Raw genomic sequence first — 15,492 nt, 5'->3', positions numbered from 1 at the left:
GACAACAACAAAAAATAGCCGGGTATTGTGATGGGTGCCTGTAGTCCTAGCTACTTGGGAGGCTGAGACAAGAGAATCGTGTAAGCCCAAGAGTTTGAAGTTGCTGTGAGCTGTGATGCCACAGTGCTCTAGTGAGGGCGACATAGTGAGAGTCTGTCTCAAAAAAAAAAAAAAAAAAAAAAAAAGAATTTTGCCTGCTTCAGTTTTGTCACAGATCAGCTTTTGGGTAAACTCTGAAAGAAGGTCCCAGACCCTTGAGGAGATTCTGTGATGTCAGCACCTGACCTTTGTGACATGGGCACTTGATGCCAGGGAAAAGTGTTCTCAGGAAATGGGGCCCCCAGCTCCCACTGGGGGCGGCGCAAGGGTCGCCGCCCCTTAGACAAAGTCCCAGTCTTCCAGAGGCTTTTACCAGCTGGCCCCATTTCTACTGCTGCTGCTGGGTGTGATAAGCCACCTTGGCCAGGGCCAGGCTGAGCTAGAGGACATTAGCATTAGGGGTGACAAGGGGTCAGAGGAACCAGAGTGGCAGGAAACCAGGATGCTTGAAGAACCCCCGAGTCAGGACAAGGAGAACAAAAACCTGTGACGGAGATCTCCACCTGGCTGAAGGAGGACTGAGGCCCAGCTCAGACAGAAATCTGGGTCAGAGTGAGTTTAGGGAGATAGACTCTTGGGACAGAGGGAAGTGTGTCCACCATTTTGGTGACTCTCCTCTTCTCTCTTCAGGTCCCCTCATCGCTGAAGTGACTGTGAAAACAGCCCAGAGGAATCCTCATTGGTAAGATCCTCTCTTAGCACCAGAACACCCTGAATTTTTGTTCCCATCTCACGCCTCATGTGCCCCCCCCTTCTTACCATCCTTGAACCATTTTGCCAACTCTTCTGACCCTGAAAGGAGAATGGATTTAGGTTCTTGGTGAGTTCAGCCTGGTACTGGGTACATGAGGCAGGATGAGAAATGGAACAGTCCTCCCAACATCTTGGCCTCTGTCTTTTCTCTACAGGTCTCATGGGCTGTGTCTCCCTGTATCTCCCACCCAGATAATCGCTACTGCCCCTCTGCTCCCAGGAGGCAGCTCTGATTCTCCATACACTCACATCCCTCCTCAATGGCTAACTGCAAAGACGTGAGAAGCCAGGCTTAGACTCAAAGCTCCTTTCTGAGCACCTAGGGAGCCTGGTGCTAGAGGGCTGTGTGTCTCCTTGGCCTACCACCAACACCAGGCTGGAGCTGCGTCGTGCACAAAAGGTGGCCTTGATTTCTCAGGTGCCACTGGCCCCAGAGATACTGGTCCTGACTCTGCTAGGTCTCTGATCTCTGGTCTTGTCGCCCAGGTCCCTTCTGGACTCAAGGCAATGTTGCCTCGAAACAAGGACCAGGTGCTGCTACAAAACGAAGTGCCCTCGGGGCGCCCCCCTCAGGGCTTCTCACAACTTGTGGACTCCACCTCCCCCAACCTACATCCTCTCTTTCCCCAGCAGCCACCCCCTCTCTCCCACTCACCTTTCTCCTCTTCTGCTCAAGCCCATCTCCCTTTCCCCCCTACTCCACTCTTCTCTCCTGACTTCCAATTTTATTCATCTGACTCCAATTCTGACTTTGCTACACATCCTTGTTTTTCCTCTCTCCCAAGTTCCCCCACTTTCTTTCACCAGAACTTCCTCTCTCGTTCCCTTCAACGTGCCTACTCACCCCTCAACCCCAAGGGGCAGCCTTCTCCTCCTGTCACGCTCTCCTCTTCTCCCTCCCAGCCTCAGAATTCCTCCCTCCCCTACTCACCTTGCCAATCCCCTTCCCACCCTGAAGACCTACCTAGCTCCACGCTCACTTCTCCAAGCCCCAGCCCACCTTCTGGTAGGGTCCACTCTAACAAGCAGACGTGGGACTGGCATCAGTACGGGGACACCAGGTCCCCTGGGGTGGAGGGGGTATGTGTGGCAAGCGAGAAGGATCCTGCAGAGTTCAGGGACCCAGGGGCCCTGGCTCAGGCTCTGGTGGTCCATCTGGGGCACCGCCGAATCGCACACGACCTGCGGCTACTGCTTTTGCAGCGCCTATGGCTAGGCACAACCGGCCAGGCCCCGTTCGTGGAGTACCCTGTATGCCTGGTGTGTCTTCGGCCTCGCACCCCCTCTTGCCCCGCCCCCAGGTACAGGACTGGACCCCGGCTGATTGCCTTCCCCCAACTACTGCCCTGTGCACAGGGCCAGGAATCTGGGCCACTCCGCATGGGCATCGGCTTCGGCCTCCGCCTGCCTCAGGGCCAGGCCAGGGCCCTGCATCTGTTGCCAGAAAGAAGACAGGCGGAACTAAGGCCTCAGGGAGAGGATACTCAGGCCCATCGATATCAATCGAGGATGTCTTCAGCTCCAGCAGCTCCAGCCCCAGCTCAGCCCAGGGCAGATCCAGCCCTAGGCACACTGTCCCAGACCGGGAGCCTCAGGTCTGCAGGTCCTCGATCACCAAATTCCACACCGTGTTCCAGACCTCAACCACAGGCATCAAAACAGGCCACTGCCTTCCTGAAGCCCAGGCCTTCCCCTGCCCCAAAGAGGGCTGCTTCTCCAGAGCTCATTCTCCAAAAGTCACTATCCTAGTTCCAGAGCCACGGAGGCTCCCTGGAGCACCCCATTCAAACCCCACTCTCTCTACCAAGCCCCAGATTTCAGGAAGCCCCCGGAACATCCTGAAGGGCTGGCTGGCTGGAGGTCAGGCATGCTCTCCTGCCCTGAACCCTGGAAGCCCCTTGTGGAATCTGCTCTCCCCTGGCTGAAGAGGACCAAGCGCACCTGAGGCCTCATTCAGCTTTCAGTGAATCCAATAAAGCCTGACCCTGTGAAACTTGTATTCCTGTCCTGCTGAACTCACAAAATGAGTGGCTGTAACTATGGAGGTCCTAGTACCCAGGAAGATCCTAGAGTTGGGGGTGTCAGAGGAAACAGGCCAGGGAGAGCTACTAGTGCCGTATATCCAAGGAGGATAAGACACCCACAAGTTCTGAGCACCTGAGATGCAGAGAGGGCTCGGGTAGGCCCTTCATTCACTTAAATCAACTTTGTGGGGCAGATAAGACAGGGTATCCACAAAGATGAAACCACTGGGCCCTTTCTTCTGGGGTAGGGTGACCAGATTTTAACATTGGTAAAGCTGGACAACATGCCTGGCAGGCGGGGTGGGGCGGGGCGCAGGGCCGGGTGGGGCAGAGGACGGGTCAGGGCAGGACCTGACAATAGTGCAAACTTTGATAAGCAGTTCTTGATAATCACTTCTCAACAATTATTTGTTATTATTACAGTTTAACATTATAAAATTAACAAAAATAATATAAAACTCATATTCTGGAGAAATAGCCATATAGCAGCCAAAAACCGTATATTCCCTTCCTGTTCTCCAACCCGTTCGTGCATTCTTTCCAAAATCGGGACTTTTTAAAAACTACGCGGGATGCAGGACAAATTGTTCAAAAGCGGGACGTCTGGTCACCCTACTCTGGGGGCACCCGGGTTAAGGAGGATGCTGCAGCGGGTGTCTCCTTACAAGGAAGGGCATCTCCAATACTCACTTGCAGGGAGCACCAAGGTTCTCACACAGAAACCCAAGGTCCTCCTCAGGAGGGTGGGGTGAGATGTCAGCCACAGAGGACACCCGTTTAGGAACTACACTGCCTTCAGCTGAAGCCAGCTTCACCCACCAACCCTCAGGCAAAGAAGGGAACGGCTGGCTGCCGCCTCTGCCAGTTGTGGAGGATAGGTGTTCATTAAGGTTAGTAGTGATTTTCCCACACTAGGAAGTGGTGGATCAGGGATTTTAAGCCAGGTCTATTTTCAACTCCATGCTGACTGCATTAAGAGGCAAGAGACTTATGGCGTGTGTCCTTGGACAAATCACTTCCTCTCTGGGGTAAAGCCCAGTCTTTACTTTTACCTGAAGTGGGGCCAGCCCTAATTCGAAGATTTCCTTATTAAAGGCTCATTGACCTTGATTAACTTCCGTTAGGTCTGCCTCCCATGCCCCGCACAAAGATGGCGGAGCACTGAGGGGCCGGGCAGAGGCCGGGGTTCCGGGCTCTGCGGCGGGCTAGTGCTGACGCGTATCGGCGGTTCTGCGCTTGCGCGGAGCAGGCCGCGGGACAGGTGCGCGTGCGCACTGCGTGGCTGCGAGACCAACTAGGAGGGACGGGAACCCTGATACAGACTCTGCGGTGTTTAGGGCTTTTGGTAATCCCGCGGGTGTGAGAGAAGTCGGGAGAGCTCCTGGCGGCGACCGGACTAAGTTCCACAGCGGCTAGGGCAGCAGTGGAAGGCCGGGCGCGGCATGTCCTGGGTGCCGCGGTGCGGGCAGTGAACGCGCGGCCGGCGAGATGGGCCGGCGCCGGGCGCCGGAGCTTTACCGGGCTCCGTTCCCATTGTACGCGCTTCAGGTCGACCCCAGCGCAGGGCTGCTCATCGCTGCAGGCGGAGGAGGTGCCGCCAAGACAGGCATAAAGAATGGCGTGGTGAGTCTAAGGCCGCGGAGGCTGGATCACGCCGCGGGCTGAGGGCAATTCCAGGGGTCCTGGGGTCGCTAAGGCGGGCAGCACCCTAGGTTCGGGCCCTGCCCATTTCCGTAGGAAACCCTGACATTCCGGAGGCCTAGGCGCGAGTTTCAGACAAGAACTTAGCTGGTAAAGTTGAGGAGCTGACTCCTCAGGTATAGTGAAACCTGTATACAGAGCTGCACAGGCGGGAACCTTCAGCTGGACCTCGGAGCAGCTTTAGGGCCCTTATCCTGGCCTTTTCCGAGGAGGCTACAGTGTTGTCTGCTTTTTAGGAGCAGCAAGAGTAGTGCATTTGTTCTTTGGGCTAGGTTGCTTCACTTTTGTGAGCTTCACTCTTCTAAAAAATGGAGGTAATCCAGCCCTGCTTGCTGTACAGATTGGTCAGGCCCAAATAAGCGAAAAAAGATTGGAGAAAGCCGTGAACTAAAAAGTGCAGTAAACAGAGGGGTAAGGCAACAGACTTAGGATGTAAGTTTTTCCTTGACGAGCTTTCTGGGCACCCCTGAACTATGCTCATCCTGGTTCCCTCTTCCACAGCACTTTCTGCAGCTAGAGAAGATTAATGGGCGCCTGAGCGCCTCCTTGCTGCACTCCCATGACACAGAGACTCGAGCTACCATGAACTTGGCACTGGCCGGTAACATCCTTGCTGCAGGGCAGGATGCCCATTGCCAGCTCCTGCGCTTCCGGGTCCATCAGCAGAAGGGCAACAACAAGGCAGAGAAGGCAGGTGAGGAGTTCTCCTAGCCCAGGGGTGTACAACCTGTGATCCAGCCACATGCTGATTTTGTGGGGACTTTTTTGCTTATCTGTGGTGTTGGATATCCTAAAAATTATGCATGGATTTTTTTGTTTTAATCGGCTTTCATTAGTGTTTGTGTATTTAATGTGTTGCCCAAGGACAACTCTTACTCTTAAGTGTGTGGAAAAGAAAAAAAAAGTTGAACACCTCTGCAAGTCTAGCCCTTTTAGAAAAGGGTTAAATGAGTAAGGTCCCTTCTGTACATAGAATTAGGGCAGGAAGTGGGGTTGCAGTAGCAGGCTGAAAGTAGTATGTAGAAGCCTGGAACCTGGCAGGCTGTTTGTCTTACAGGTTCCAAGGAGCAGGGGCCTCGACAAAGGAAAGGGCCAGCCACAGCAGAGAAGAAGTCTGAAGCCGAAACCCAGCGTGAGGGGGTAGAACTCGGGGTAGAGAATTTGCAGGCGGTACAGACAGACTTTGGCCCTGATCCACTGCAGAAAGTTGTGTGCTTTAACCGTGATAATACCCTGCTTGCCACTGGAGGGACAGATGGCTACGTTCGTATCTGGAAGGTGTGATTTTGGGGAGCTAAGGAAGATGAATGTCAGTAGCAGCAAGACCAAAATTGTGGGAAACTGAACATGGGTGCTGGGAAGCTTGTGAGTGAAGCTTGCACCAAGTGGCCATTGGAAGAAAATGTAGGTGGGAATCCTAGTCCTCTTGCTGTGGACATGCGCTAACTGGTGGTGGTTTCGTTGTAGGTGCCCAGTCTGGAGAAAATTCTGGAGTATAAAGCCCATGAAGGGGAGATTGCAGACCTGGCTGTGGGGCCTAATGGCAAGGTGAGGAGGTGGAGAAAGGAGAAAGTGAGTAGTTATGCTGCTTCCTCAGTAAGTGGATCCCCTAACAGTTCATCCTTGGAATCTTTATTCTTGACCAGTTGGTAACTGTGGGCTGGGACAGGAAGGCCTGCGTGTGGCAGAAGGATCAGCTAGTGATGCAGCTGCACTGGCAAGAGAATGGACCTACCTTTCCTAACACTCCTTATCGCTACCAGGCCTGCAGGTGTGAAGACCCTGGAGGGTGGCTAAAGAGGCACAGCCCAGCTTCAGTGTGGGAGAGCTAGGCAGGGTTGTGGACTTAGGTGTTACCCCAGGGCTGACAAGAGTGCCAGGGGGCTCAAACTTCTGAGGAGGGTTGGGCAGGCCCCAGGAGTTGAAAAGCCCCTCACCTGGCCCCCAGGTTTGGGCAGGTTCCAGACCACCCTGCTGGGCTGCGACTCTTCACAGTACAGATTCCCCACCAACGCCTGCGCCAGCCCCCACCCTGCTACCTCACAGCCTGGGATGGCTCCACCTTCTTGCCCCTTCGGACCAAGCCCTGTGGTCATGAAGTCATCTCCTGCCTCAACATCAGGTGTGGGACAGTGCTGGCTTGGCTGGATGGGGGCTCCTTGGGGCACTTGGAAAGGAGTCTTGCCTGAGGACTGATACTGGTGAGTAAGGGTTATAGCATAAGCCTCTAGGACAACGAGCACTTTATTGTTTGTTGCAGTGAATCGGGCACCTTCCTAGGCCTGGGCACGGTCACTGGCTCTGTTGCCATCTACATAGCTTTCTCTCTCCAGGTAATGGGTGGAGGTTGGCAGAGCCCTGTGGGGACTGTAGGCCTGTCTCTAGCCTGAATGTGCAGCAAGGAGTCTGGCTCACTTTGGAGAGTTAGGGGTGGGAAGCATGTGTTCCAGAAGGAGGGTTCCTAGGCCTTTCTTCACTGGTTTTCCTTCTGCCCTAGTGTCTCTACTATGTGAGGGAGGCCCATGGCATTGTGGTGACAGATGTGGCCTTTCTACCTGAGAGGGGTCGTGGTCCAGAGCTCCTTGGGTCCCATGAAACTGCCCTGTTCTCTGTGGCCGTGGATAGTCGCTGCCAGCTACACCTCCTGCCCTCACGGCGTGAGTCACTGTGGGGGGTGTACCGCCCCACCTTAAGCTGTAGCGAAAACATTCCCCCTGGAGACTGGGCTACTTGTTTGTAGCATCCACCACCTCCTAGGATGGAATAGGTTGAGGGTGCTGTCCTGCCTCTTTGCCTGCTGACTTCTTCCCTTACCCCTCCCACAGGGAGTGTTCCTGTGTGGCTGCTGCTCCTACTGTGTGTTGGGCTTATTGTTGTGACCATCCTGCTGCTCCAGAGTGCCTTTCCAGGTTTTCTTTAGCCTCCCTGGGAATCAGAGGCCTGGACACTGCCACCCTCTAGAGCGGAGTGGAGGCCTGGACCCCCATTGCTCTCTTCATTTGGAGCTGCCTCTAATGAGACAGATGGGTACTGCCTGCCCTTCCCAGTTAAAGCTTGACTGTGGCCCTTTGTGACTCTGGGTCTGGGAACTCTGCATTCATCATCTGTGGACCTATCCAGAACAGTGGTATCTGAAGTCCCAGCCATACTTCTTGCTGCCTTCCCTCTGCCTACCAGAAGCTCCAGAGTTGAGCTTGTCCTGTCTCTAGAAACCTGTGAAGATGCCCAGAAGCCTGGAGGCTCTGTTGTTCTTCCTGCAGAAACGGTTTCTCTTCCTCCTCTCACAGCCACGTGACCAGTTTTTCATATGAAGCCCTTGGCATTTGCTGGGGCAGGAAACAACCTAGTACTTGCTATTAGGGCAAGAAGGGGCAAAAGGAAGATTTAAGTAGTAATCTGTGGGGTCAGGAGGGTAGCACCAAGCCAGCAATAAATTTCTGGAGAGCCTACCCCAGCCTTGAAGAAAGGGAAAATTAACCTCTGGCCATTAGGCAGGAAAAGTTGATATTTAATAAACAAGGGAAGTCTGAACTGAGACCCCAGATGGTACTCTGGTCAGCCATGTCTGTCCTCAGAAGGTGAGAGCTGTGAGGTCAAGCATCTCTACTGGGTGCTGGAAGATGGCTCTGGCATACTGGTGTAAGAGGCGGTTCATGTAGCAGTGCTGCCACGGGAGCAGCCCTTCCAGGAAGCCAATGTGGCCACCCCGTGCCGTGATGAGCAGCGCAACGTGGGGGGAGTGGAGGGCAGCCTGCACAGGAAGGGCTAGAAGAGGGTCAGAAAGGAGGTCAGGTACTTCAACCTTTACTAAGAGCCCAGGCTCTCCCCATGGGTACCCCATGGCCCAGATTCCCTGGGGTTAAAGTCCTGATTCAGAGTGCTTACCATGGGCTGGGGAGAAAGGGTCATCTGCTGCATTGAGGCAAAGCACAGGGATCTGGATGGCATCTACCTTGGTCCTTGGGCTGGCTGCTTCGTAGTAGGCAACACAGTCCTGATACCCAAAGGCCACAGATGTGTAGCGCTCATCAAACTGGCGGATTGTGCGGGCCTGCAGGTGGTGGAGGTGGGATAGGCTAAGATGATAGAGTAGGGAAATAGTGGAAGGCTAATTTGAGGGGTACAGGGATAGTTGAAAGAGTATACCTGTAGTACAAAGTCTACATCCACCACCTTTTCAATCACCTTTCTATTTCTGCAAGAGTACATGGGTTTGGCTCGACACTGGGCCTGACCCAAAGCTCCAGCTTCTGTCTTACTGGCTCATATGTGAGGAAGCCCAGATAGAGAACTAACAACATTGGGAGAGCCTGGCATGTCTGCCATCTGACCCTGTCTGCTGCCCTCTCCCACCTCCCAAGACCCTACCGTTCCACAATTTGGCAGAGCCCAGCAGTGAGGGGCTGATTGAAGAGTAGCAAGTTGAGTGGGGTCTCCAGGGACTGGGTGGTCTCAAAGGAATCCCAGCATGCAGACAGAGTCAGCGCTGCCACCAGCCCTGCAGCCTTCCCTGTCTGGGCCAGGTGGTTCAGCACCAATATCCTACAGAAATGGATGAGGGACCGTGAAAGAAGGGTTTGCATTAAGGTGAGTTAGGTCAGAGGAGGAGATGGAGAAGGCATGTAGAAGAGAAAGGAAGACTGGCTCCTGGTTAAGGCCAGGCAACATTTACCCTCCAAAGGAGATGCCCACGGCTAGCAGTGGAGCCTGGGAGTAATGGTGGTTTATGTGGTTCACAACTGTCTCCAGATCTTCAGTATTGCTGGCACAAAAAGCCCTGTGGGTCTGAGGGCAAACCAGATTGTTGGGTAGGGAGGGAGGTTTTGGCCAGAAGGTAGAACAATGGGAGGCACAGGAGGTAAAAGGGAAGTGGAAGGATAGGTAGCAGGTAAAGCCCCAGGGCCAAGGATTTCTTAATAATGTGGGTGAAGGGCTTCTCTGAGCAAGGAGGCTACTCACCAGCAGTTCTTCCCCACGGCAGCCCCGGTTATTAAACACGACAGCCCTATGGCACACACAGGTATATCTTAGCTGAATCCTGCCTAAAAGCCCCTCACCCCTTTTGGTGGTCTTCTGAAAGACCCTTGTCTAAAGACTATATAATACTCTTCATATCTATCAGGGTCTGAATTGACTTCTTCCTATTACAAGTTTTCAGATCGCACTGAACTACCCAGGCTCACCTATAGCCGTCCCTCAAAGCTTGGTTAACAAGGTGCAAGATGTATGACTCCTGGCTACTGCCGGTGATGCCAGGAAGCAGCAACACAATAGGCTGGGTAGCAATATCAGGATATTGACTGCTGTCAGGCTGTTCAGCCCAGTCTAGCAGGACCTGGCCTCCATCTGGGGTGTGGAGGACTTCGCTGGTTTGGGAGAGGTGGACACACAAATACACTATTAGGAATTTGATATAGCTCCCAAAAGATTTACCTTCTGTCCCACCCACAAAAGGTCTCGTAACATCCCATCTGCATCATTGGGAGGCATGCTTCACGTAAAATAGTAAGGCTTTCCCAAAGTGGAAGGGGAACATAAAGATTGAATATTACCTCACAGTTGTGCTATTACACAGCCCTTCCATAAATCCACTGTCATTGTACCCTCAGCACATGGAGGTAGGGCAAGAATTACCTTCGTTTTAAAAGAAGTAGATGGTTTTTTCCCCTAGATACCAGCAACTTTGTGTTCACCCCACTCTGTCACTTCTTACCTCCAGTAAGGGACTAGGGGCTGGGATTGCAGGAAGATTCGGAAGATGCTTTGTAGCCGACCCTCAAAACACCATATTGTAGGGTAGAAAGTCTCCACAGTGACCGAACAGTGTTGCTTCAAGAAGGCCAGAAACTGGGGCCCAGCTGCCAGCTGAGGCCTCTGTAATCACACAATAATCTGCCTCAGTCCTCTGCTGTTTGCAGTGTGCTAGTGAGGCACCCAGTGCCAGAGGGTGAGCAAGCCCCTCTCTGGAGGCCAGCCTAGAGGACACTTTTGCAGTGAGAGATCCAGCACAGCTCAGCTGTGTCCCAACGAACCCCAGTTCCGGAATGCCACCTGTCCAGGCTTCATTCTGAACTGGCTTTGCTGCTGGTGACAGGGCTGAGGTTCCCCTGCTCAGCTTCTCTATGCCCCAAACCATTTGGGAGAGAGTGGGTAATATAAACAGGGCCCTGCAGAGCCCCTGCAGGAAGTGCACTGATCTGAGCAGGGCCTGAAGAAATGCAGCATCATCTAATATGTGACTTTTGCTTTACTGGCAGTGGCCACTCTGGCTCCTCCTGATCTTAGCACCTCCTCATCTGCACATTCCTATTGTTCCTTAATGTGATGCTCACTGCTGAAGGGCTTTATTTTTATCAGGGCACCTCGTTTTCTCTTATTTGCAGAGCCCCTGTTGTTAGAAGATGCACTAAAGGAGGAATAATCCTGATGTGAACAGATTTTTTTTCTTCATGTTATCAGGGGGAAGTAACCAGGATAAAATAACAGGGACAGATGAGGTCAGTGGGCACTAAGCCCTGACTTTCAACTGGTTCTTCTGGGTAGACATCAAGTGAATAGAGAGGGCCTAGGCCCCTGGCCATGGGGGGCCTCATAGAAGGCGTATGAAGGAGGAGTATTCTTGCAGGCTCAAGAATAGAAATTGGCTATCTATAGCTGGTTCTGAGGAAATTGAGGACAAGAGTTCTACCTCTTCTACATTCTTGACACTCAAAAGGCTGGACAAATGCTAAACTAGAGAAGTCAAGCTGATAGTGTGACTGTTGGAGAATGTGACTTGGACCTTGGTCCTATGCCCTGGAATGACACCTATGAATCATTGTGTGCTATATTCAGGCACTAGGCTAAGTCCACCCTTATATAAGTGAAGAAATTATAATTTATAGAGGTTAAGTGACTTGTTCAAAGTCACCTGCATAGCAAGCAAAAGGCAAAGCAAAATTAATAATTATATTACCACTAATATTTGTAAGTAAAATTTCCTGAGTGCTCATTATGTTAATAAGCATTTTACAAAAAGTACTATTGTCGGGTGGTGCTTGTGGCTCAGTGGATAGGGCCCCATAGACCGAGAGTGGTGGGTTCAAACCCGGTCCTGGCCGAACTGCAACAAAAAAATAGCCAGGCATTGAAATGGGCACCTGTAGTCCCAGCTACGTGGGAGACTGAGGCAAGAGAATCGCCTAAGCCCAGGAGTTGGAGGTTGCTATGAGCAGTGTGATGCCAAGGCACTCTACCGAGGGCGAAAAACTACAAAAAAAAAAAAAAGTACTATTGTCCACCTTTGTGAACAGGTTTGAATGTTGAATAATGTGTCAGAGGTCACAAAGCTAGCTAGTCGAAGAGCTGGAGATTCAAACCGAGGTCTTTCTGATGATAGGCCCTGTGCAGTTTAGTTATTGTACTATATTGCCTCTTACTTGCCAAAATTTTGAGTTGCTTGTATTAAATCCTTGGTAAAACAGCTTCTAGTATACAGACCATGGCTAGTAAATTAGTTCACAGTCTCGATTTATGTAGTGGAGTGTTTCTTGACTCAATCCTGAGAATTATTTAGTAATAATCCATTGGTTGCTATCAATAAATCAGTATCAATCCTTTACTGTGCTAGACAGGCTAAACTCCATGTCCTCAGAGCCTCCAGAAAGGTACTTTGCTGTGCATGTTAACCACTATTTGGAAACCAAGAAGAGTTTGGAGTGTAAAGTGAGAGGGGACCAGACTTCTCTGTAGCTTGTTGCAAGCAAGGGAAAATGTTCAGTTAAGGCCAGTTTTGGTCTGAAAAACTGTACAACCTGAGGTTTGTAGAATATTGTGAGGTTTGGATTTTTAAATTATCTTATTAAGGAAGACCTGTTTTATAAACAATACATGCTAATGTAAAAATCTCTGAAAATATAGAAAAGTCTAGGTAACACCAAAATCTCCTAGAGAGCTTTTTTAAGGAATTGAATTAATAGGTTTCTTTTAGACTCAGCTACCTAGAACAGAGTTTAATGAGGATTAAAAGATTTAGTCATTCCTGGATATGTAAATTATGTATTTTATCTAAATTTCAATGAGTAAATCTCTAAATTCATCAAAATCAACCTCTTTAGACTTAATCATACTAGACTTTCTCATCACACTGTACTTGGAGAGCCTGGAACTTAAAACGAGGTTGAATGAGCAAGGATAGTGCCGGTTATAGGCTGAGAACTTCAGCCAGCCCTTAAGGGAAGTGAGGCCTTATGAGGCGGATGAAGGTGGTGCTGGGAGTTAGACACAACCCCACAGGCCCCTAGTTCCTTCATTCAGAGTAGCTAATGAGAAACTCAGACCACCTAAAAAGAAAAGGGAAGCAGAGTGTGCACATCTCCTGGACACCTCAGGATGCCTTCCCTGCCTTTCCCCATATGTGTGTTAGCATCATAGGGAGCAGCCCGTCTCTAGTGCCTGAAAGGCCCGGCTGGTGTGGGGAGCACTCTGGATGCAGAGGATCCAAGGAAGCAAGGAACCACCGTCTCTCCATTTGGTGATAATAGCAGATTTTACTTGGGGCAGGAGAACTAACCATTCCAGCTCTCACAAAGGGCTCAAGCCCTAGGGTCGAAGCTGCTGCCTACCCTCGAGTAGTCCAACCGCGCCGGCCGGAGTACTGGACCCGCACGCACCTGAGGCACACATGTCCAGTAGTAGCCTAAGTAGAGGGCAACGGCAAGAGCCAAGAGCAGAGAGAAGGTCTCGGCCCAGGTACCATTCTGGAGGCTCAGGGAGGAGCTCAGCATCTTCTGATGGGAAGATTCCGACTCCAGGGCTCTCCACTGGCTCTGGTTCGCCGACCCGGACCAGTCGGCCAGCAGGTGCGTGCCGGGTTCCGCCCGTTACACGCCATTGGGCCGCTTCTGCGGGTCCAGTCCCGCTGCCGGCGGCTCGGGCTGCGGCCCCGCCCCCACCCCCCGCCCTGGGCGCCCGCAGCGGGAGACGAAGGGCTGTGCCGGGAAGCTAATGGGCTGCGCCCCGGCCTGACCTGAGCGGGTCTGACCTGAGCGACCTGCACACGGCCTCCTGCCGCCAGAGGACAGCAGCCACCCCACAGCTGCCACGATGGTGCGGAACATCTGCTCCAGCTTCTTCGTAGTTCCCCAGCTGCTCGTACTCAGTCACACACAGGACACAGCCACTCCCGTGGTGATATTCTGCTGTCACACAGACTGCAGCCATTCACAGCGACCCTCACACTAAAGTCACAGCAACACACGTGGTGATGCCCTGTGTTCTCACACAGTGTTTGTCCATTCACAGCGACCCTCGCTGGACACAACCACTGTATAGTTGTGACACACTACACTGTCACACAGTTTTCAGCTGCTCAGTGGTGGCACTGCATACACATGCATGTTCCCGCAGTGTTACTCTGTCTCATACAACCCCAGCCACACAGCCATCCTACAACAGACAATCCACTCTGTACCAGGCACTTTACTTAGACACCCCTGGGTTACTGACCCTGATCTGTATGGGAAGCCTACATATCAATACAATGTAAAGCTCTCTAGGAGGTTCAATGTGTTACTGAAGCCAGAAAAGTGGGCTGCAAGTCTGGGAAAGGAATTTTCTTGACCCTGAAAGGAATGCAGTCCTTTTAGAAAATCAGGTCAGAAATCAGTAATCCTCTTCCCAGACTCTTGGAGTGCCTCAAGGCCAGAGTTCCTGGAACCACCCTACTGATATCTTGGCTGGTATTAAGGGTATGCCTCTAATCCTGACACTAAGGATACCCCATAATCCTGACCCATACTAGAGAAGAGCCCCAGGTGGTCCTGCCCCATTCCAGTTATACTGATAAGTCTAATAAAAGCCTTTTGGAACTGTGGGTGACATCTCACCAGTCACCATTCTTTGCCCTTCTAGTAAAGTCTTTCCTTGAACCTGGACTGGCCTCCTCTCCTTTCTTGCAGATCCTCACCCCATTTCTGTGCCAGAACTTCTCAACAAGATGGGGTCTGAGAAGCTAAGCTGAAGCTGTACAGCTGACCCAGTCTGCTTAGTTCACCTTCTTCCCCCACATCCCCACTCTGAGATTATCTAGTTAAGATTACACTATGATTGTGAAGATGTTTACTTCAGGACACTTGAGGAAGTAGTCACACATAGACAATAGATTTTAGGATCTTGGTAAAGGTTACTGTGATGATATGATGATTTCTTTAATAATTCTCTTAGATGTTTTGTTAAAGTGAAAATTACCTTTCTGTTGTTTAAACATTTTGTATTGTTAGAATGAAGACTACTTTGATGTTACTTCCTATCAGATAAAGTTAAAATTTTCTAGGTTTGTTTCCTTGTACTTCATTATAAAAATTATTAGAATTGTAAATGAGACAGACAGGTTTGAGAGGCTACTCTTGCTGTTCTCCAGAACTGCTGGCCTTCTAAAACTTCTAATAAAGTTTGGGGGACCTCATCCCCATCTTTGCATCTGGCTGATGGTGACAGGTGGCCAGATCCTCTTCCAGTAACCTCAGCAGGGTTGAACTCCTAAAATAGAGGGTGGTGCTAGATCAGGGAAGTCCTAGCTGCTGGGAACTTGGTGGGGGTGGAGTGTTCCAGAAGAGGGCATAAGTGATAGCCTGGAGGTGAATGACTTCTTAAAGGAGCCAAAAGAAATTTGATGCAGTTGGAGCTCGGTTGTGAACAGCTACATAAAGGATGTTAAAAAGGTTTGGAATGTGTTGCTTAGTTTATCCTATGAGTAGCAGAAAGCCATCAAAGGATTTTAAGAAGGGATGGGTGAAATGATCAGAGTCATGTTTTAGAAGAATCATTCAAGCTACTTGGAGAATGGGTTGGAAGAGGATGGAAGTAGAAGCAGAGAGGCCAACTGAGAGAGCGTTAGCAGAACTTCAGGCCCCAGTTGGCTGCCTGGACTGGGGAT

The 15,492-nt window shown here is 51.2% G+C and overlaps 3 protein-coding genes across 4 annotated transcripts; 2 read left to right on the top strand and 1 right to left on the bottom strand.

The window, feature by feature from the left end:
- Positions 1-1,359: 1,359 nt before the first annotated feature.
- PRR30 (proline rich 30) lies at positions 1,360-2,601 on the top strand. The gene has a single exon (XM_003787552.1). It carries the CDS (start codon positions 1,360-1,362, stop codon positions 2,599-2,601), a length of 1,242 nt encoding a protein of 413 aa, XP_003787600.1.
- Positions 2,602-4,110: 1,509 nt separating this feature from the next.
- Positions 4,111-8,126, top strand: PREB (prolactin regulatory element binding). Of its 2 annotated transcripts, XM_003787463.2 has the most exons (9): positions 4,111-4,499; positions 5,079-5,271; positions 5,635-5,855; positions 6,045-6,125; positions 6,224-6,348; positions 6,526-6,699; positions 6,838-6,910; positions 7,075-7,234; positions 7,403-8,126. In XM_003787463.2, the coding sequence occupies exons 1-9, from the start codon at positions 4,365-4,367 to the stop codon at positions 7,495-7,497; spliced, it is 1,257 nt and encodes a 418-aa protein (XP_003787511.1). In that variant the 5' UTR covers positions 4,111-4,364; the 3' UTR covers positions 7,498-8,126. The 2 variants fall into 2 exon arrangements, with proteins under 2 accessions (XP_003787511.1, XP_023367619.1); XM_023511851.1 differs by lacking the exon at positions 7,075-7,234 and having other exon boundaries at positions 7,403-7,456.
- On the bottom strand, positions 8,065-13,522 carry ABHD1 (abhydrolase domain containing 1). The gene is made up of 9 exons (XM_003787465.2): positions 13,229-13,522; positions 10,291-10,451; positions 9,761-9,943; positions 9,537-9,582; positions 9,250-9,362; positions 8,946-9,119; positions 8,724-8,772; positions 8,463-8,628; positions 8,065-8,342 (listed from the first exon to the last, which is right to left on the bottom strand). The coding sequence occupies exons 1-9, from the start codon at positions 13,340-13,342 to the stop codon at positions 8,149-8,151; spliced, it is 1,200 nt and encodes a 399-aa protein (XP_003787513.2). The 5' UTR covers positions 13,343-13,522; the 3' UTR covers positions 8,065-8,148.
- Positions 13,523-15,492: the final 1,970 nt, after the last annotated feature.

Source organism: Otolemur garnettii, unplaced genomic scaffold (assembly GCF_000181295.1).
Source record: "Otolemur garnettii isolate 467f Iridium unplaced genomic scaffold, OtoGar3 scaffold00022, whole genome shotgun sequence".
NCBI classification, from domain to species: Eukaryota; Metazoa; Chordata; class Mammalia; order Primates; family Galagidae; genus Otolemur; species Otolemur garnettii.
Note: the sequence above shows the minus strand (reverse complement) of the source record. Positions and strands in the feature narration are given on the sequence as shown.